General features: G+C 35.4%; 2 protein-coding genes across 8 annotated transcripts in view; both read right to left on the minus strand.

The window, feature by feature from the left end:
• Positions 1 to 6,232, minus strand: part of CATSPERB (cation channel sperm associated auxiliary subunit beta) — a 191,023-nt gene extending 184,791 nt beyond the window's left edge. For all 3 annotated transcript variants that reach the window (XM_064375157.1, XM_064375158.1, XM_064375159.1), the window contains exon 1: positions 49 to 6,232. The gene's annotated coding sequence lies outside the window, so the exon portion shown is untranslated. The remainder of the gene's footprint in view (positions 1 to 48) is intronic.
• Positions 6,233 to 11,231: 4,999 nt separating this feature from the next.
• Positions 11,232 to 23,653, minus strand: part of TC2N (tandem C2 domains, nuclear) — a 65,262-nt gene continuing 52,840 nt past the window's right edge. For all 5 annotated transcript variants that reach the window (XM_012453128.3, XM_064375162.1, XM_064375160.1 and 2 more), the window contains 4 exons: positions 22,145 to 22,336; positions 17,391 to 17,505; positions 15,036 to 15,235; positions 11,232 to 13,054 (listed from right to left, as the gene is read on the minus strand). In XM_012453128.3, coding sequence (XP_012308551.1) covers positions 12,944 to 13,054; positions 15,036 to 15,235; positions 17,391 to 17,505; positions 22,145 to 22,336 — 618 coding nt within the window. In that variant the 3' untranslated portion in view covers positions 11,232 to 12,943. The remainder of the gene's footprint in view (positions 13,055 to 15,035; positions 15,236 to 17,390; positions 17,506 to 22,144; positions 22,337 to 23,653) is intronic.

Here is a 23,653-nt window from a genome sequence, read left to right on the forward strand (position 1 = left end):
CCCGTCTCTACTAAAAATACAAAAATTAGCCAGGTATTTGGTACGCACCTGTAGTCCCAGCTACTCAGGAGGCTGAGGTGGAAGAATCACTTGAACCCAGGAGGCGGAGATTGCAGTGAGCCGAGACTGCGCCACTGTGTTCCAGCCTGGTGACAGAGCAAGACTCCATCTCAAAAATAAAAAAGATAGAAAAGGATTAGCCTATGTAACTACACTGAGGAGTATAAATATAAAACATACACACACACAAGCACACACACAAACACACACACACCAGAAAAGCAGCAAATGCAGAAAATTGAGAATATTATATTTGGCCTTCCCAGATACTCTAAAAGTAGTCTCCCATAGTATAAAGATATCTATATCTGTTTTTGTCCAAAGCCAATAAAAACAAAGAAACATTTAAAAAATCAACCTCATCTCTACCATCTTCAAAGCCAGGAAAACCCAAACACACAAGTAACCCAGATAAAAATAGATTTGCAAGGGGATTATTCTTATACAATCACACTACAACCCCAGGTTAGGAATTCTGAGGTAGTTTTCTTCAATTAAATGATCACTTGACTTGACATATACACATTTACTGTTTTCGCTTAAAGAGTAGCTCAGGCCAGTGCAGTGGCTCACACCTGTACTCCCAACACTTTGGGAGGCCGAGGGCAGGAGGATCACTTTACCTCAGGAATTCAAGACCAGCCTGGACAACACATTGAAATCTCACCTCTAGATAAAATTTAAAAATGAGCTAGGCATGGTGGCACATGCCTGTAGTTCCAGCTATTTGAGTGGCCGACGTGGGAGGATTGCTTGAACCCAAAAAGTCAAGGCTGCAGTGAGCTATGATCACACCACTGCACTCCAGACTGGGTGACAGAGTGAGACCCTGTCTCAAGAAAAAAAAAAAAAGTAGCTCAAGGAAAATAATATCTTTAAATATACCTTTTTTGGAGGGGAAAAGGATACGAACAGACACTATTCAAAAGATGACATACATTTGGCCAATAAGCCTATGAAAAAATGCTGAACATCACTAATTATTAGAGAAACGCAAATCAAAACCACAATTAGACACCATTTCACACCAGTCAGAATGGCTAGTGTTAAAAAAGTCAAAAATAACAGTTGCTGGCAAAGTTGGAGAGAAAAAGGAATACTTACATACTCCTGGTGGGAATGTAAATTAATTCGGCCACTGTGGAAAGCAGGTTGGTGATTTCTCAAAGAACTTAATACAGAACTACCATTCAACTCAGCAATCCCATTATTGTGTCTCTACCCAAAGGAATATAAATTGTTTTACCATAAAGACACATGCACACTTAACATTCATCACAGCACTATTCACAATGGCAAAGGCATGAAATCAACCTAGATTCCCATCAATGGTAGATTAGATAAAGAGAATGTGGTACATATACACCATGGAATACAATACAGCCACAAAAAAGAACAAGATCATGTCTTTTGCAGCAACATAGATGGAGCTGGAGGTCCCATCCTATCTAAGCAAACTAATGCAGGAACAGAAAATCAAATAATGTATGTTCTCACTTATAAGTAGGAGCTAAACATCAAGTACACATGACCACAAAGAAGAGAACAACAGACACCAGGGCCTACTTGAGGGTGGAGGGTGGGAGCAGGTCAAGGATCAAAAAATTACCTATCAGGTACCATGCTTATTACCTGGGTGATGAAATAATCTCTACATCCAACACCTGCAACATATAATTTACTAAAAATAACACATAGACCTCTGAAACTAAAAGATTTTTTTAAAAAGTATCTTTTTTTGGAAAAAAAAAAACCTGGATAATAATGCAGGTACATTATTAACATGCGCATTTGAAGACAGAAAGAGATTCAGTGATGACGACTGGCATATAGAACAGTCATATAGAAGAAAAGACCAGGAACAGACTTTCTGATTTTCTATTTGTTCATTCATTGCACGAAACTCATCAAATTTTAGTTGAAAGTATTCTGTATATTCTGATGTATTCACTAAAATATAAGTTCTATAAGGGCAGCAGGTTTTTTTGTTTTGTTTTGTCTATTTTGCTTAGTGTTGTATTCCTGGCATCTGAAATGAGTGGCATAAAGTAGCTGCCCAATAAATATTTCTTGAAAATAAATATTACTATGTTCTAGTTACCTGGGCATTTACAGTAGGGGACTCTTAGGGTCTTTTCCAGGCACAAGAGCTAGTGGTTTTTATTACCATAGATCAGACTAGTTTTCAGATTTTTAATCAGGAAAGCAAAAAATTGAGCAGGAGTTTTGCAGGGATTGGAGAGAGGGGAAAGGAAGGAGGGCAGAAGAAAAGGATATAGGAAAGGAGAAGAGGAAGGGGCAATATAATAATTTTGTATACATTCCTCTGTAGGAAATCTGAATTATGACAAGTCATCTTATGTAAAAAGAAAAAGCATATAGTATTAGGAAGCATATAGGGTCACTGTACGACTGCACCCTTACCTTCCTACTTTTTTATCCTTAACTGTTCTCCATAAACTTCCCTTAATCTTAAAGGCCTCTGTCTGGCTGTCTATCTGTTCTTCCCAGGGTTCTTTTTCATTATAAATTAAGAAAACATTACTCAGAAATCCTTTTCACCTTCTTTATCTACAGACCTATTATCTGTCCTTCCTGGATAAAGAGAGAAAGAGGAAATTGTCCCTAGTATTGGAACGTACACGGAATTAGGTTTGCTTCTCTTACAGCCTCTTCCCTAAACTTATTTCCTAAATTATGTCAGTAGGGGGTCTCCAAAATTCTCATTCTATCCCTCCAGGAGCAGAACTATCATCTAACCAATCTTCTATACTAGTCTTCTTTCCTACATAAGTCTTATGAATCCTGTTTAGGCCAGTAGATAATAACTACACTACTTGTTTATTTTATTTAGGATCACTTAAATATGTTAGTTACATCTTATAAGAAAATTTCAAAGCTGGACACAATCTAAGTATTGTTCCTACTTTATATAGAAATCAAATTTAACTCATTCCCTGCAAAAAAATGTTTTAAATAAATTAATATATTTTTTGTTCTTAGGAATGATATGCATTAAGCTGCTACCATGTAATGATGAAGCAAAATCTGATAGACATCTCAGCAATCTACTAAATTCAGCATTATGTGTTATGAACACTTTAGAATTTCAGAAGCTTTCTGTAAGCTTGATAGTATGAGGTAGATATGAAACTATTATATTTCTCTTCTCTATGATTAAGAAATATACCAATGAATTTTTTAAGTAAATATTGTAATAATGTATTATACAGCATTATCTCTCTCAACAAGAAGATACTGGCCTTAACTATCACTTTACTGAGTCATAAAACCTGACTCTATATGTTCATTCATTTTTTGTTTGTTCACTGTTAAATCCCTAACACTCAAAACATTGCATATCAGTTAAATGCATAAATGAACAAATATTGACTATGTACCTCTTATAGACCAGATACTGTACTAGATTCAGGAATGCAGCAATAAATGAAACCCTGCTTTCATGGAAATTATAGTGTAGGAGAGACAGCTAAGTAAGTAACTATTTAACCATAATTCTGATAAAACCTATAAAGAAAAAGTATAAAGTATATGAAAATAAGATCTAATATTGCTTGAAAAGTCAGGAGATTTTTCTGAGGAACAAATATTTAAGCTGGCACCTTAAAAAAATAGAATTTAGCAAAGGTAAGTGTGAAGAGAGAAACTATTCTACATTGATAAAACAGCACGTGTGAAGATTCAGAGGAAGCTAGGCGTGTATTGTCTGTCTTCCAAGAATTGAAAACAGATCAGTGAAATTAAAGAGGTGAATTGTTCAAAATAAGGCTGTAATGGAAGGCAGAGCTCAGTTTATATAGGGACATTGTAATTTTTAAAACTGCCCATTTTCTTGATGCCTCAACATTCCCATTCCCACAAACAGGCTATGAACACTCTGTCTGGCCAATCAGGTGCACTAGTGTGGTAAGGCTGGTCCCTGCCACGAGTTCCCTTTTGCTATTCGGATTATGACCTAGTAACATTCAAACACTCCGAGGAAACACTCTCATGATTTTTGCTTATATACTGTACCCTGGCCACCAACAAAGGCCCTTGTCCACAGGTCCTTCCCCCGACCCTCTCTCCGATCCCCACCTGATTAGTTGAGCTCACTCTCTGGGAGTTCCTCCCATGTGCCCCCTGCATGACATGCCATGCCTTCCCATTCTAGGACCTGCCAGTATAATAAATCTCTCTCATTTTTATATGCCCGTCCATGTTATTACATGTCCACATCTGACTGATCATCATAAAAAAAAAAAAAAAACCCAACTCATTTTAAGTAACATAATTATTCCTTACAACACAACAGGCTAAAGAGGATCAGGATATGTCACCTCAAAGTGTGCCACTTTGGCATAAAGATTTTGAGCTGAAGGCAAGTGAGAATCAATAGATGCAGGAAGAGTTCTTTGCCCTCCCCTTAACTGCCTAAAAGCAGGGCATAAATTATGCTTTGTGAAGGTGTTCTCCATACTCCCTGGACCAGGAACAGGAGTGACTTAATCACTGGAGATGGAGAGTCAACACTGAGATGAGTTTGCACAAACAGACCTAACTAAAATAATCCTTATCCTTCATTAGTTCCCCCATATGTTTCCTAGTCACTTCCCCACAATTTATCTCTTAAAGTCCAAACCTCCTTTCCTTTATTAAAAAGGTTTACAAACTCCTAGTCTAATTACCTCTTTTAGTTTTGCTTTTCTATAAACTCCTATTCTAACTACCTGTTTTAGTTTCACTTTTCTGTGAATACTCATGCATATAAGCATTAATAAAAATTGTGTGTTTTCTCCTGTTAACCTGTCATTTGTTAGTTTGATTCACAGGCCCCCACTCATTGCATGTAAGAGGGTAGAGGAAAAGTTTGTCATCCCCAACAAGGGCCTTGTAGACTGTGTTAAGGATTTTGGGCTTCATATTAAGGACAATGAGAACCAAGGTGTGACAATCAGATTATAAGGAAAGTACAATACTACAGGTGGGAGATGATATTGCCTTTGATTAGAGAAGTTGCAGTGGAGATGGAGAAGTGGGTGCATTCAAGATCTATTTAGGATATATAGATTTCTGAACAGGGTGATTGAGTATGGGAGATAAGAGAGAGTTCCAAGGTGTGATATTGACATAAGAAAAATATAGATGTGGTCTTTGTTGTCGACTCCTGGCACAGAGCTCCTAAAACCCCTGGGAGGCAGCTATGCTCACCACTATACCATCGACGCACCTAAAACCCTTGGAATTTCCTAAGCAAAAAGTGTGATGAGGCAACTTTTCTTATATTTGGTTTTTGTCCCTGGCTCCTGAAATAGCATCAGTGATGAAGATGAAAGTAGCATCTTGTGTCATTCATAACAAGCCCCTTTCAACCATACTGGAGTTTATGTTAATGAGGTGACTTTTGGAAAGCCACTAAGAATGGGGGTTTGTTGCCAGGAAAACAAAAATTTAGTTAGAGGATTGGAACTTTCAGGTACATCTCCCAAACACCCTCAACCTCTAGGGAGGAAAGAGTGGGTAGAGATTGAGTTCAAACACCAATGGCCAATGGTTTAATCAATCATCCTATGTAATGACATCTTCATAAAAATCCTAACTGAAGTTCAGAGGGCTTATGTGTTGGTAAACACATTGAAGAGCCTGCAAGGGTGCACTCCCCACACGGGCAGGGAAGTTCCACCTCCCTCCCCACTGGCTTGCCCTGTGCATCTCTTCCATTTCGCTGTTCCTGACTTGAATCCTTTATAAAAAAACTGATATGTGTATATAAAGTGCTTCCCTGAGTTCTGTAATTTTAGCAAATTATCAAACCTGAAGAGGTATCATGAGAAGCTCCAATTTGTAGTCAAGTCAGACCAAAGTTGTGCGCAGCCTGGGAACCCGCCACTTATGGTTGGCATAGGAAGTGGGGGCAGTCTTGTGGAACTGAGCCCTTAACGTGTGGGGTTTGTGCTAACTCTGGGTAGTTAGTGTCAGAATTACGTTAAATTATATGACTCCCAGTTGGTGTCCACAAGGAATTAAAGAATTGCTTGGTGGGAAAAGCCCACACATTTGGTGTCAGAAGCATTGTAAGAATAGAGAAACAGCTTTTCTTAATTTTCTCCCTACCCAGCACATCCAGAATACAGAAAAGAAATAGCTTTTTCATTTACATGTGTAACTGGTAGAATACTGATTCCAACAAATTCCTGAATAATTATTAGAATTTCAGTGTAATTAACTCAATGAATAGGAAAGCTACTATCACTACTTGGGATGACCAGCTAGGTGGATGATAGTGCCTTTTACTCAGATGGGGAAAAGTGAAGACCACATTTGTGGTAGGAACGGGAAATCAAAAGTTTGACTTAGAACACGTTCAAGAAAAGATGCCCACATTAGCCATAAGTTTGATTTAGAACACGTTCAAGAAAAGATGCCCACATTACCAAGATTTGGGTAGAGATGTAAATTTGACAACCTTTAGATAGTAGATAGTATTTCAAGCCATGGAAATAGATGAGGTTGCCCAGGAAAACAGTGTGGAATGAGAAGAAAAGATGGCCTAGTACTGAGTCCTAAAGAACTTCTACTTTTTAAAGTCAGGTTCATGAAGATGAGCCAAATAGAGAAGAAAGAAAAGAACATACTAAGAAGGTGATTAAAATAATAAGCAAAGCATAATGACATGAAAGCTAGAGAAAGAGATGGTTTCAAGGAGAGAGATAGCACGAGAAAGAGAGCTATTGTTAAAGTTTATGAGTAATAAAGGGGAAAAAATAGCTGAAAAGTGTTTATTAAGACTTTAACATGAACTTTGGTGGAGTGGTGAGGAAGGAAGATTGAAGAGAACAGACTAAGGACAGAGCAGTTAGAAATTATACAAAGAGGAGAACAGATAAGGCAGGATCTACAACAGGAGAGGAGGTCTTCCTAGACCTCTTTTTTTTTAAAGAAAGAAACCACAGAGAGAGGTGACCTAACAGATGCTATACTGAGAAGCCAACCTTGCTATTCATTTAGTTACACTTAAATTCTAATAATTAAGAATTTGTTGGGATTGTAGACTACCAGTTACTAACACTTGTTGAGCAAGCAGACATGAAGGCTATGCTTGGGAATAGTCAGATGGAAGAAGGAAAGTGAGGAAAGAATAAAAACTCCTGTGAGAATGAGAAAGAGCTTCTGGTGCCCAGGAGAATATTCACCGGCTGTGCATACTCATCCATAGCAGTCCGACTTCAGGAAAACTTTGGGGACCTGGGAAGACACCTTTATGGGGAGCATGCTGCATTGGTTCCTGCTTTATGTAATGTTCTTAGTCCGTTCAAACTGATACAACAAAATACCATAAACTGGGTAACTTACAATGAATAGTTATTCCTCACAGTCCTGGAGGTTGGGAAGTCTAGTATCAAGATGCCGGGAGATTTGGTTTTGGGTAAAGGCTTGCTTCCTCATAGAAAGTCATCTGTTCATTGTAACCTTAGCTGGTAGAAAGGGCAAGGGATTTCACTGGGGTCTTTTTTATAAGGGCACTAATCCCTTAATGCCCTAATTAATGACCTAATCATTTCCCAAATGTCTCATCTCCTAATACTATCACCTTGGGGGTTAGCATTTCAACATATGAATTTTGGGGGGACATAAACATTAAGTTCATTGCAGTTTACATAGGTTCCTTCATCGATACAAAAACCTAATCCCCAAAATTGTATCTGTAGCATTCTTTCCACCAAACACATCACCAACCAATTTTGAGACAGCCACACACCAGAGACTTGAAAGATGAAACTAAGAATCCAGTAGAGTGGGAATGGCTCAAAAATAGGAGAGAATGGGCCTAACAAATGGAATGAAATCCCAGAGAAAGCAGAGGGGACTGGATTCAGAAGTCACAAGGAAGGATGGCTTTCTAACATAATAGGGAAAGGATGGATTTGAGTAAAAACAAGTTTGTGGATATGGCAGTAGGAAGTTTAAGGAAAAGCTGACATTTTCTTTGCAAATCATGACATAAGAGCTGCTAAGAGCAAAGAAAGCAGCAGGTGGGTAAAAGGTTAGAAGAGAATGAAAGAAAGTATAAACTGTTTTTCACGGTCAGTCAGCTGACAACACAAATGAAATAGGACGGCTAGGGAGGCAGAGTCAGTGCAGCAGTGCTTGGTTTTGTGCATTTCAGGTCAGGGAACTACCAAACCTTTCCTACTTCCTTCAGCTGCATTAAATTCTTTATTTGAGCCCCTAAAGCATTTCGATCATACCTCAAATCCTGCTTTCCACTAGAATCTTTCTTTATATTGTTTCATTTACCTACCTAAGTATAAAATCTGTGTAAACAATGATGGCTTATTCATTCTTGTATCCCTAAAAGCACACAGCACAGTTCTTTGTGTGAAGTACTAGATTTTTTTGCATTTAGTTATTGAATATATCATATAAAATGGCTCATTAAAAAATGTAGTTGTTTCAAGATCAACTTCATACATTATATAATCAAGAAAGATGAAAGTCTCAGAAATTAAAAGACAATTTTAAACCACAGTCAACCAAATTTATTTCTGCTAAAATAAATATTATCCTACCATGAAGGACAGAAATTTTCACCATCCTACTGCCTCAAGAAACTAAAGAATGGTGACCCAGGCTGGTGCAGTGATTCATGCCTGTAATCCCAACTCTTTGGGAGGTGAGTGGATCATCTGAGGTCAGGAGTTCAAGACCAGCCTGGCAAACACAGCGAAGTCCTGTCTTTACTAAAAAATAAAAAACCAAAAAAATTAGCTGGGCATGGTAGCGGGTGCTTATAATCCCAGCTACTCAGGAGGCTGAGGCATGGGAATCACTTGAACTTGGGAGGCAGAGGTTGTAGTGAGCCAAGATCATGCCACTGCACTCCAGCCTGGGTGACAGAGCGAGACTCCTTCTCCAAAAAAAAAAAAGAATGGTGACCAAGAAACAAATCCCACAGCATAGAATATGAAAATCAATACTGAATAAACATCACCACCATTTAAAAGTCATATTCTCATTCGGTGATTTACTTTGGCATAGAATCAGATAGGTTTCTATCCTTTGAGAAGACATACAGAATTTACTTTCTAGACATCTACTACCATTATCAGAGTCCTACAGTTTAATATAATTATTATTGTAATTGTTTTTAGAGATCACATTTTTTATAGATTAAAAATTTAAAAAGAAAAAAAAAATCCACTAGGAGATCACTAAAACTGTAGGCCACATTCATCTTCCTATAATTCTTTACCTACAAAATAAAATCCAAGTTAGGAGGCTCCATTAACTCTTTTATTATCTTTCTAAATCTAAAATCTATATTTCAAAATAAACATGGTACGTCACATGGGCCCACTTTTCATAATTCTTTCAACTCAATGTTTTAGCCAAAACTGCAAACACTTGAAACTTTGAATAAAAATTATACCTTATGGACCAAGACAACATTAGAAAGTGCCCTCAGACATTTTGTCAGGTACTTTCCTCATTACACCCAACCAAATGCAGAAAGGAAATATCAATTACTCAAAAGCTGACATTTATTGCAAATTTCTGAAATTCTTCATAAGCAAATATTTGATAAACAAAAATGGAAAATTTTACTAGGAAATATAGTTTCCACCTAGCTATTGAGTACATTAGTATCAGAGAAATTTGTTTAACTATATTCAAATAGATCTTCAGTTTAACTTCTTTTCAGACCACAATTATATAACTTGTTCAAAATCCCACTGGTTTCTTCTTAACGGTCTGGTAAGAGATGAAACTGATATACTTCTGAGGCCATTTCTCTAGGAGTTCTGTTTTTAAAAATCATGCAAAACTAAATGAAAGCCAAATAGTAATATTATATTCTAACCCGGGCTGCAGCTATTTGTGTTGATCTGAAAGCTTACAAGTAAATACACTGTTAGGAATGAACACTGTGCAAGCTGTCAGCCATCAGTGTAAACCCTTCCATGGTTTCCTTTGGTCACGCAGCATCACTATGATTTCCTTTTCCATGCTGTAAGTGAGTAAAGGTCAAGAAACGCCTAGGCAAATACAAAGAGAAGTGATTTTGGCATAGAATCTCATTTTTTATTACCAGCTCCTAATGTTTTTCTCATAATATGAGCACCTATTAGCAGAAGACTGTATTTCTATTTATAGCTCCACATAAAGCTTCAAGGAAACAACCAATGTATTAGCTGTATTCAGTATCTCCTCACCTGAAAAAGGCTTAAGTAAACACTAATTAAAACATTTAGGATCATGGCCAGGCGCAGTGGCCGACACCTGCAATCCCAGCACTTTGGGAGCCTGAGGCAGGCAGATCACAAGATCAGTAGATAGAGAGCATTCTGGCCAAGATGGTGAAACCCCTGTCTCTACTAAAATACAAAAAATTAGCCAGCATGGTGGCGTGCACCTGTAGTTCCAGCTACTCAGGAGGTTGAGGCAGGAGAATCACTTGAACCTGGGAGGTGGAGGTTGCTGTGAGCCGAGATTGCGCCACTGCACTTCAGCCTGGCGACAGAGCAAGACTTCATTTCAAAAAAAAAAAATATATATATATATATATATAGGATCTTAGTTGTATCAATACTTCTCCACCTGAAAGGTCTTTTAAATGAAAAGGTTTTCTTTTTATTGTTTTATTTACCTAGGATTCTAAGAAACAGAAATCATAGCTTTCCCATAAATTATACATCATACACATATTGTAAGAATATAGAAAATTAGATAAAATGATTAAAAATTGAGTTAAATACATAACTACATATATTAAATTTGGAAATTGAAAGCATTAATAGAATATGGAAACATGCTAAAATAAAACTGTTGCTTTTAAAATAAACAATAAAGCCTGTTATTTATTATCTAAAAGCCAGTAAACAGATTTACTTCTTTGGTACCCATTACAATAGTTGCATTTGCAGAGGATATTTGGGGCAGTGAAACGATATTATAATGATGGATACATATCATCATACACTTGTCAAAACCTATAGAATGTATAACACCAACAGGGAACCCTAATGTAAACCATGAACTTTGGATAATGATGTTTCAGAGCAGGTTCATCGATCGTAACAAATGTACCATTGTGGTGCAGGATACTGATAGTGTGGGAGGCTGTTGAGGGCTTTGTGGGGGAAGAAAGGAAATCTCTATCTTCCTCTCAATTTTTCTGTTAACCTAAAACTGCTCTTTAAAAAAAGTATATTTTTAAAAACAAAATTTTAAAGTTGTTTGTCTCAGATTCAAAATATTATCACACAAATTTTAAAAGTTATTTGTCATAGATTCAAAATATTATCACACAAGGTGATTAATCTTAAAAGTCCATGTGAGCATTGACCTACATGCCATTTTCTACAAATCTAAAACAAAAACATTTCAAAATGTTCAGTGGCAGAGAGTACTGGTACCATAAAATCAAGGCAGTAGAAGCAAAAGGGATATAAAATATGGACATTTTGTAGCTTGAGGAGACACCACCTAGGGAAAACAGAATTAAATGTTTATTAGGGAAAATGTTAATGATATATATGGAATATAGGGGCTGGAATAAAGAAGACATGCTTAGGTTATAGCAAGGTATACTCCTGGCCTCAAATATCACCATCTATCTCTGCATGTGTGGGATAAAGAAAGAATGGGGAGAAAAAAAGGAAGATTGAGAACACAAAGCACTTACTCTACTTATAGCAAAATTAGTAAAATCTATTACATTTTCTTATCAATTTTTCTATCAGATACATTATATACTGTAATTACAGCCCCCATAAATTGACAAATGTATTGATTTGTCTCTTCTCATTGGTAGCAAATTGAAATCATAATCAATAAAGTGAGATTTTCTAAAATCAGTTATAATGTCATTAGTCTCTCCAAAAAGCTGTTCTTTTTGGCCACAGCTCTATGGTCAATAAAGGTGAAATTATTTCCAAATACTGAATTCTAATAAGTACTGGAAAGAAAACTGTAATAGAAAATATTTGTTACACAGTATAATCAGGTATAGTTAAGAAAAAACATGGGAAACTAAAAACAAAGAAGTGATTATCATGAAAGACTGAATTTGCTATTTAAGCTCATTTAATTCTGCGAATTAGGATGGACCATATGGATGATACTATTATTTTAACTCTAAATGGAACAAATAGTAAAATATTTGGGGGAAGAAAACAGCAAAGTATGTATATTCTGGGTTTCCAATTAAACTTCAACCTTCTGGTGTTTTCATTTATTCCTGCCAAAATGTAGTTTTCTATTTCTCAAGTTTCTTGGAGATAAGTAGCTTACAAAGTGATAATGTGATATTATATGGGTAAAAAATTATAAAACACAGGGTACAAACTTTCTTCAAATATAGGAAATAATTGAAATGGTTCAATTCACTTTTACCAAGCGAAAATATATAGCAAGAGGTAAACAGTGGAGCCAAGGCCTAATCAATAATGCCTAGCACTGAAATGATGGTAAAGTCTTCTAAATGTCAATAGTACTAACGGAGACTTGATATACCAGGTTTTCAATATCTAAGTAAAGCTTAAAATACAAAAGCAAAAACATAATATAGAAAGAACTATCTATGGTTGATATTCTCAGACTTTATAATTTATTTAGTAGTCCTAATAATACTGTCCTTTGATTTTACTGTCTGTGTCTCTTGTTGCAGTTTTAAAACATTTCCTTTACTTTGGATATCTGATAAAAAAAAAATTCATTACATTTTCTTATCAAATTTTCTATCAGATACATTACATACTGTAATTATAGCCCCCATAAATTGACAAATGTATTGATTTGTCTCTTCTCATTGGTAGTAAATTGAAATCATAAGTCTTCTAAAAGAATGTCAAGTTCTTCACCAAATTAATGTGTGAAGTCTTCAAGATGGATTTAATTTGTGCCACTTGATAACAACCTTTTCTGGATTTATTACTGTCTCTTTCCACTGGTTCACTGCTTCAATGTTATTACTGTCTTCACTTATCCAAACCTATAAAGGAACAGTAAGTATAATCATTTAACTTGACACAGTAATAATAACTGAGTTCAGACAGTTACTCTTATTAATGGAAGAAATTTGGAAGTTTGGTTTACATATTTTGAATTAAACATCTTTCTTTTTTCCAAAAGTCAGTTTGATTTCTCTATTTGACATTTAAATGCTAAAACATTTAATCTGTTTAGTCATTCTCAAGACTAGTTTATAAGGTTCAATTTAATTCAAAAATTCAAGGTGAAATATTACAAAATCATTTCCCCCAAAACAGTTATTAGTGTTCTTTTCTATTCAATAAATCTTGGAGCTCAACTTAAAACTGATCCCAACCACTCAAAAACATTTTTGTAAAGATCAGTTAAACTGAGGTTAATCATGATTTAAATTAGATTGGTAAGGAATGTGCATTTTAAAGTACCCTTTACATGAAATAAACTGTGATCTCAATTAAAATCTAATAAACAGTCATTCTTGATCGATAGTAATTTCATAGTACCCATCACTTATGTAACTTTAAGTAATACTATATGTGAATGAATACATAGTATTATGCAAATGTAATATGCAATGTAAGACATCACAATAATTATATTTTTATGAAGACAAGGAATAAAAAACTTGAATTCTCACCTTACCTCTAGCACTAACAAATTCTTTTACCTTGGAGTTAACTTCTCTGAGATTCAGTTTCTAAGAGATTGGAGCAGGTCATTAGTTTAAACCTTTTTCCTTTTCTTTCTTGGTCTAAAGAACCTTCCTTTCAAATGAAATCTTACAAATAACCCCAGTATATAAAACAGACAACATTAGAGCACTTTCAGTGATACAGGGGTGGAGACCTTGAGTTTACCTTTGGCTACCCCATTATGGTTCCTTCTAAGGCTACCAGATAAGCCATAGGGAGCAGATGACCAACAAGAACCTTTCCAGAATTATTCTTCTAACTGGAATCTCAACCAAAAGGAATCACCACAAAAGTTATCATGAAAATCATCTCATGTAAATTTCCTATTCCATTCATACCATCCTATTCCATCCATACCATTAAGTTGAGGCTTAATGATATAGGAAAACTTTAACTGAATTGACTTCATAGGCTTAATTGTTTTCAAAAGTATGCTGGTTATATGTATTCTTGAATTCAAGCTCTTTTCCAAATAATAGATGATAAGCAAAACAACATTTTTATTACCATTTTAGGTAAAAATATATATTAAGAAGTAAATCAAGGGGCTGATATCAATCTTTGAAAATTCATATATAATTTGAGGATTTCACATAGACTGTTAATAATATTTTGTCAAGTTGAAGCTTTTAAACCAATAATATCTATTTTGGAATTTAAATGTGGTTCAAACAACTATAATCAAGGTAAAAGATAATGGACAGCTACCACTAGTCTATTCAGAGTGAGGAAACAAGTTCCTAGAGGACTGGCAAGTAGCAAGTGTTATGTTGTTTTACACAAATTGTACCAAGATTTTAAAAATAATTCAGACAGTAGTATAAACTATCTAAATAATATCACAACCACTGTTAAAATTGACATGTTCTAGCAATTCAAAACTAACATAACTCAGGTAAGAGCATATAAAAAGTCCCCCTGTTAAACATTAAATCAAAGATTAAACAGAATAATTTGATACTCAAAGCCTTAAGAGATTTGATTTAAATACTTAATGTTCCCTCTTTCCACAAGTCAGTAGTACTGAAAGACTGATAAATTCTTATAGTTTTTAAAGTCAAAAAGAATAAGACATATTTAAAGATAAACCTGATTGCTCAGAAATACCAACTGTTTATATTAAAGCAAAAAGTCTGACAAGATTTGATTTTTGTAGCAACACTGAATTTTGATTTATGATGCTGAAGAACTGTACTGTATTCAACTTCAATATTGTCCGGTATTTTCTTTGTTAACTGACTGTTTAAATGCATAGAAAAATACAAGGAAGGATAAAAACTCCCTACTAACCTGGCCCACAAAGTGTTTTCTTCTTACAGAGCTTCGACTGTAAAGCTTAATGAGAAAAACAATTTCTTTTTCACTCTGTACAAGTGGAAAAATCATAGTCTCTCCCCACTTGACTCTTCCATTGGAGGCCTTCAGTAAGCGTGTCTTTTTCTTATAAATCAACTCTCCTGAGCTAAACATTCCCACCTTCACAAAAAAACCTAAAACATAAGAAATACTGGTTTATAAAATGTTATTCAAAATACCATATAAAGGTGTGTCTATATACATCCAAGTTGGAATTTATATATATAACATTTATTGTAAAAATATAGACAAGTCACTTTTAAATGTTTGATGAGCTACCGCCATAACAGAAAAGAGCTCTAGTTAACTTTATAACTTTGGCATACTTTACCACTGTAACTTTAAATGAACTTAATCTTCTCGTGGCTAAATACCACGAAAGACTGGAAATGGAGGCATAAACAACAATCAGAGGAAAAGAGTGCACACTGAAAGGATCATACTCAAGAGAAGTGCCAACTCTTTGGACAGCTGGAGGTACTTATTTCACAATTTTATATAGGTAAAATGCTTTCCTTGAGACTCCAGAAGTATACGCCCACTGGATAAAATCTATACTTTAAATAAACTTGAGATGTAGAACTTCCAGTAATGGTAGAATAGCTTGTATGAATGAACCTTCCCATAAATAACAATTTAAACTTTGAAAAAAATTTAAAAACACTAAAAGCAGAAAGAAATTGGAGGAAGGTCAACTTGTAAAAGATGGGAACTTCACTGGGTAAAATTCAGGTTGATATAGCTTTTCACCTAAACATACTTCCCTATCTGACTGATGCACAATGCCTACAGCTCAAGCAGAAAGTACAGTCTAATTGGAGGTGAGAGAGATGGGCTGCCAGGAAAGCAAGAAAGTGAACAGAGAACTCCCAGAAAGGAGGAGCCACAAAGTGAGGGCTGAGATCTGACCATCAGATAGATAGATAGAATGAAGAGCTGTGGTCATCCTGATGAGCTGTTTTGTTTAAGGGAAGCCTGCCATAAACTGCATCTGTTGTCCTTGTTTCCTAGAATTAATTGTGTATAGTCCTGATGATTTATTCCAAGTTAGATTTTATTTGCTTATTTTAGGATTTTCCATCTATCTACATAGGTGACGTTAGTCTATAATTACTTTTTGTGTGTGCTATCCATTCTGTTTTGGTATCAAGAATATGCTGACCTCACAAAATTACTTTTTCCACCTTCTTTTTATACTTCAGAACAGCTTATATGCAATAGAAATTTTACGTTCCTTGAAAGTTTGGTAGAATCTTCCAGTACAATTACTTTGGCCTAGTGCTTTTATTAGAGGCAGTTCTTTAACTACCTTTTCATGGTTATTCTTTTATTCAGATTTTCTTCCTTTTCTTAAGATTCTACTTTCAACCACGGACTTTCTCAGGAAGTCATTTATTTTACATAGATATCCAAATAAACTGGTATAGCTACATATGGTATTGCCTTATATATGATAGAATCTCTTCTGAATTTGAAATTATATCCTCTTCATTGTTCAGAATCTCATTCATGTTTTCTCTATTTTTTCACTTGAACCTGCTATAGATTTGTCTGTTTTAATGATTCCAAGAAACAGCTATTTGTTTTATTAATTATGCCTGTGTTTGTCTCCATATTTGTCATCTTCAACTTTAGCTTTAATATCTTACTTCTAATTTCTTTGAGTTTGTTGTTTTTCTAGCTTCTTGAATTGAACGCTCAGTTTCATTTATTTTTAGTCTTTCTAGTTACAGTGAACATGCATTGCTTTTGCCTGTCCCCAGATAGTTCTCTTCCTTTAGTAAGGAAAAGGGGCACTCCTACCTCACTCAAATCTCCAGGACTAGACAACCAAAGTATCACAACCCCTCGTTGTACACAAAACACAGGGAGGAAAAAGTGTTTCTAGGTTTGTTTTTGATATTTTGGGTTTATATATATGTATATATTTTTTACAATTAAGTTTCCAGTTAGCAGGGCATTCCACAAAGGGCACAGCCCTAGAAAGAGGATAAATTATTTCAGGTGGAAAAATATAACTGAGAATCCTCAAGACATTCAACCTGTATGAACTGATGAGACAAACAAAAAACAGTATCAAAGGCAGAGAGGTCATAACCGGATAACACTCCAGAGACCACTGTGTTAAAGTAGATACAATGGCTAAAATTTGAAATCTTTTAATTTTAAATTAAAAGTAACTAAAATAATAAAAGTTACTAAGATTTTAATCGCCATTGTAAGAAATGTAAATACTTTCTATTATCAATACTTTCTGAAGATTCTCCTTTGAACAATTGATATACTTACTCAAAGTCAGAGGTGTTGATGAGCTTGGAAGGTACTGTGCCTCAAGAATTTGTAACTGAATTCTGCTATTTACTGCTTGAAAACAAGTCCCCAATTCAAGTTCTGCATGGCAAACCTGCATATCAAAAAAGCATCATTTGGTAGCTGAGAATAATGTTTTCAGGATGATTCAAAAATTCAAATATAAAGGGCTAAGGTTAGAAATTTTGAAAGTATTCCTTTCTAATGATATTCAAAACTGTAAGTTACAAGAGAAGGTTAAGAAAATAAATATCATGAGTTCTTTAGAGTACTCATTTGCATGGATTCTAAAAATACAGGTTATATCTATGTACTGAAACTTCAAAATCAGTGACACCCAAAGCCAATTCAAATTCAAAACAAATTAAATTCATAAGCAGTATCACTGGAGAAAATGCTGGTGAAATTTACACAAAAGGAACACACTTTCAAAAGAACTAAATGTAGTCAAATTATTTTTAAAGAACACATGAAATATGATTAAAAAGTTATCTATGAAAATCATCATTTTTTTTCTAATTATGGAGATCAGAGTAGGTGCTACCAAAATCAGAAGACAGAGGGTTACAGCAATAAATAGCTCTGTGGATTAAGGGTTGAATTACTACGCTGAATGGAAGCAAGCTAAAGAAAGTTGGCAAGAAAGAAGCTAGTCAAAGGGATGAGGTAGTAAATAATAAGGAAAAGGTCAAAGAAAACCTGAGGCAAACAGTAAAATGAAGGAGACTTAGAGAAGAGGAAAAATTAAAATGTTTTCTTCAGTACTGCTGACCAACAGCAGAAGAAAGGTGGTCATTTGTCCGTAAAATACAACACAAGTCAGACTACTTAGGTGGATTCCAAGGTCCTTGGACTGAACAATAAAAGAGAGAAACACAAGGTTGCCCAAACACAAAACCACTATTGTTTCCAGGCTGAAAAGAGTAAGAATAGGAATAAAGTAGGAACATAATGTTTACAGATCATACGAGGACTCAGCATAGACAGACACAAAAGTCTTTGCTAGTACTGATTCCAGTAAAGTTATAGAACAATTGAATGACACTTGATGAAGACATTTGTATTTTATATCGCTCAGTATTCCCCAATAGCTGGCTCATGGCTCAACGTTTCCATATATATGACACTGACTGAAGCTTGGTGTTTTCTTAAAATATGATTCTGTATTTTAAATTAGTTATGCCATAAGAAATGAAAAGATAGAAAATGAAAGGTGAATTGCTTAACAAGTATAAAAAACTGTTGGAATATAATTTCCCCTTGAAAGGTCTAAATTGATGATAAAACTTGTTATTTGGCAACAAATGCTGATTTCTAATAAATAAGTGAATTTATTGCTTTTGATTGTAATCAAAATGAGACGGAACTAACAACTTTTCACATGAACTAATTTGGTAGCCATAAAAAAAAACTTTGCAGATTAAAAAAAATTGCTGTCCTTGGCAATTTAAAAAATACATTTTAAAAGACAGAATCACACTCTTTATAAAACACAAGGAAAACCATGGTTAAAATTTTTTGTTATTTTTTTATTATGGTTTTATACCCACAATGTAATAACACTTATGAAAACATGTAAAGGTGGCAAAACTTCTCTTACTGTTACACAATTGTAGAGTTCACTCTCATAAAATAGAGCACCATTTGGCAATAGGCTTACCATTTCCCACTTGCCAAGGTTATTTCACAAATTCAATTCATGTTCCAGGACAATGATTCAGATCAAGAAAAACTATTTAAAGATTTAAACTATTTAAATCTCATAATAACCAAAAAATTAAAATTCCAATCAATTAGCAGGTATGTACTAACTGAATTTAATAAGCACAAAACTGCTCCTGAATAATGTATCCTTTTATTCAGAAAAGAAAACATTATTAGCCTTCCTGGAAGGGTTGAAATGCAATGTTGAGCACCATTAGAACATCATGATCTGGTGATGTGTGATAATATCTTCTTGAGGGGACAATACATGGTAGAGTTAAGAGAGCTGGCTTTGGAATCAGACTGCCTCCATTCAAATCCTGACTCTCCAACCACTGGCTGTGTGACCTCGGGCAAGTGTTCCCCTGATCTCCACAACAGGGATAAAGAGCAACAGGGTCATAATTTTGCTGTGACCATTAGATCACTTAGCACTAGGCAGCCATAAGATAAATCTCTATAAATACCAGCTATTTCTTCAGGAAAACGTATTTCTTCCACATTATTCAACACAGAAATTTGAGATCTGAAGTAACTATTTACATTACTATTTGTCAAGGTCAAGAACTCTTTATTGAGTAAAATATTAGGTCTACCCAAAAATTAGACTGTTCATGGTGAAACAGTGGTCATTGTGGGTAAGTCCAGCTCTTTGAACAACGCAATTAGAATATTTATTTTTCCCTTCAACACATTAAAACAAAGCATACTATTCTTGCTTTAACCAATAATATAAAACATTCACACTTGCTAACATAAACTCGCTAGTCTGGTATAGCCCAAACACCCTTCTTTCAGGGCATTACTCTATAACCCTAGCACCTGGCATTCAGAAAATATGCAAATATTTATAAGATCTCTGATACATGAAATATGATTTAATAGAAATTTAGCCATAATTATTCATTCATATTCTCCAATGCAGATAATAATGCCTCAATTTCCCCAGAAAATACTTTCCCTGAGTTCTCTTCTTACATACTCTGTCTTTAAAAAAAAATTTTTTTTTTGAGACAGAGTCTTGCTCTGTTGCCAGGCGCCAGGCTGGAGTGCAGTGGTGCAATCTCGGCTCACTGCAACCTCTGCCTCCCGGGTTCAAGCAATTCTCCTGCCTCAGCCTCTCGAGTAGCTGGGACTACAGGCGCGCGCCACCATGTACAGCTAATTCTTGTATTTTTTAGTAGAGATGGGGTTTCACCATGTTGGCTAGGATGGTCTCGATCCCTTGACCTCGTGATCCCCGCCTCGGCCTCCCAAAGTGCTGGGATTACAGGCATGACCCACCGTACCCGGCCGTCTTTAAAATTTTAATATATGAATTATCTATTTGAATAGTGAATTTGTGCCTTCTGTAAACTATGGCTGCAGATTACTATCTACTAAGCTAGTGTCAAAAATGCCAGTGACAAACTCCTGTCATAGTTACAGAACAGCACACTGGGTGTTGAGCTAAAGAATAACGGACAAGGCTAGGCACAGTGGCTCAAACCTGTAATCCCAGTACTGTGGGAGGTTGAGGCAGGAGGAGAGTTTGAACTCAGGAGTTTGAGACCAGCATGGACAATCTAGCAAGACCCATCATCTCTCCTAAAAATTAGCTGGGCATGGTGGTGTGCCTGTAGTCCTAGCTACTCAGGAGGCTGAGGTGGGAGGATTGCTTGAGTTGGGAGATGGAGAAGGTAGTGAGCTGTGATTGCACACTGCACTCCATGCTGGGTGACACAGCTTTCTTTCTTCCTCAAAGAAAAAAAAGGAAAGAAAGGATAATGAAAGGAAAGAGAAGAGGGGAAGGGAGGGGAGGGGAGGGGAGGGGAGGGGAGGGGAGAGGGAAAGAGAAAAGAAAAGAAAAGGAAAAGGAAAAAGGAGGAGGAAGAGGAAGAGAAGAGAAAGAAAAGAAAGTTACAAATGCTTCAACCCCATGTCCCCCAAAATTCTAATTTTTGATAGTTTATGTATAGGCATTTTTATGGGCAGTTTTTTTAAAGCTCCCAGATGATTCTCATGTGTACCCAGAGTTAAGAAGCACTTCCAGTCACCTTAAATATTTTTGGAAACAGGTGAAATATAAATCCCATATAAATTTAAAATCACATATAGGTTTGACTTTATAAAAACTTATGACTGACTTTTATAAATATCAGCCTAACATTCAATTTATACAATTCAATTAGAAATTCCTAAACAATTTAAAAACAGTGTTCAGCTGGCTGAGAGAAGCAAAGAGCAGGTCCCATCAGCACTATTAGGTAATAAAGCTTGTTACAAAAAAAAAAATCAGCTGTAAAAATTTCTAATCAATTTATGAGCAGCTGTATAGCCTACTCCTGGTTAAAACAACTTTTCTAATCTATTTCAGGGCAATCTCTGATTGAGTTTGGAACTTATGATTCTTTCTTGTTTTTCCTAAGTTATCAGCTACTTAAGAAAAACTAAAAATAAATAAATAAAGTTATTCATACTTCAGAGTTATTTTCCCTGAAGTATAAAACATTAATAAGAAATGTGCTAGAAGGTAACCCTGAGGTTATTTTCCAATGGAGAAACAAAACAGTTCTGTTAACCTTTTATCAATAATTTCTAAAGTATTATTTGAAAATCATAATATTATTGCTATTTGAGAGCCTTCCAGATCCTCTAATGTTCTATTCAACTTATCGTCCAACAAACAAAAACCCATCCACTAAGTAATTCTTTTTTTTTTTTTTTTTTTTGAGATTTTTTTGAGTTTCGCTTTTGCTACCCAGGCTGGAGTGCAATGACTCGATCTCGGCTCGCCGCAACCTCCGACTCCTGGGTTCAAGCGATTCTCCTGCCTCAGCCTCCCGAGTAGGTGAGGCGCGCACCACCATGCGCGGCTCATTTTGGTATTTTTAGTAGAGATGGGGTTTCACCATGTTGACCAGGATGGTCTCGATCTCTTGACCTTGTGATCCACCCGCCTCAGCCTCCCAAAGTGCTGGGATTACAGGTCCACTAAATAATTCTAAAAGTATGAAATACTCTTAGCGTAACATACTATTATCACTTACCGAAATTTTTGAAGGTGGTGTTATATCCAAAGAGTAATCCATTTCCTGTGTGCTAAGGGTTCTGAGTGATAGCGAGCATTCTCCAATGGTTTTCTTCCTGGGAGTCTGGGTTTGAATCTTAAATACAAGCCTTGCAGTTTGTAGACTTTGAAGTTTAATAGCAAATACAAACGTTTCCATAAATTCAATAGCCTTTTTAAAAAACAACAAGAAAATATAAAATATATAAATAAAAGGCTGATATGCCAATACAAAACAATATTTTATTTTATATTTAGGAAAGGTATATTTAATTCTTTTTACAACAAAGAAAATCTTTAATGTGAATGAAAATAAGAATGGCAATGACTCATTTTTCTAGAGTTTATCCTGGATACAACCTTTCTTAATTTCACAAATCATCCTTTAAATTCTTTAGAAATTCAGGTCAACAGCAACACATGCTCACCAAAATACAGCTTTTTCCCTTTTTGATTATTAGATTGTTTTTCCATCTTTGGTTCTGGCATCTTTCCTGCCATCATCACAATTCTTCGACAGTTCGGGAGAGTGATTCAAGAATCTCATATGCAAGCACTCTCTTGTTCACAATATCTAACTTGTTCACATAAAGAGACTTGAATTATTTCTTTAAAGGAGTTATTTTTTGTCTAATGAATCTTCCCATCTATCTTAGGCTTCAATTTCTCTTTTGGTGATATTTATTCCACCCTTTCCAATCTGAAAATCAAACTCCTTGATATAGAAGATGAAGGAAAATATGAGTTTAAAATTATACCTTCTCTCCTAAGCACCCATCTCAGTCAGCAAGTCTGTGTTTTCCAGCCTCAGAAAATATTTAAATGCTCTTGTTACTTTTAATATTTTTAAAATATTTGGCTTACTATGGGCTAACATGTTCTTGACACTAGACTATTCTTTGCCATAGACTTCCTTCTTTCCATCTTTAATGCATCCATTTAGAAAGGAGTTTTTTTTCCTTTTGAAAAGGCAAGATATCTGGGCAACTAGCATAAACATTTTGAATACAGGCATACCTTATTTTACTGTACTTTGCTTTAATGTGCTTCACAGATTTACATTTTTTACAAATTGAAGCAACATTGTGTTGGGTAAATCAGTGTCATTTTTCCAACAGCATGTGCTCACTTCATGTGTATGTCACATTTTGGTAATTCTCACAATAGTTCAAACTCTTTCATTATTATTATATCTGTTATGGTGACCTGTGATCAGTGATCTTTGATATTACTATTGTAATTGTTCTGGAGCACCACTAATCATACCTATATAAGATGGGCAACTTATAAATGTGTGTGTTCTGACTGTTCCAGCAACCAACTGCTCCATTTGTCTCCCTCTCCTCAGGCCTCACTGTTCCTGAGACACAACAATATTGAAATTAGGCCAATAAACCTAAAACACCCCTAAGTGTTCAAGTGAAAGGAAGAAACGTACCTCAAATGCCTAAGCTTAGTGAGGAAGATGTTGAAAGCCGAGATAGACCAA

Source organism: Aotus nancymaae, unplaced genomic scaffold (assembly GCF_030222135.1).
Source record: "Aotus nancymaae isolate 86718 unplaced genomic scaffold, 86718_ANA_hifiasm-v0.15.2.pri h1tg000011l, whole genome shotgun sequence".
Classification (NCBI taxonomy): domain Eukaryota; kingdom Metazoa; phylum Chordata; class Mammalia; order Primates; family Aotidae; genus Aotus; species Aotus nancymaae.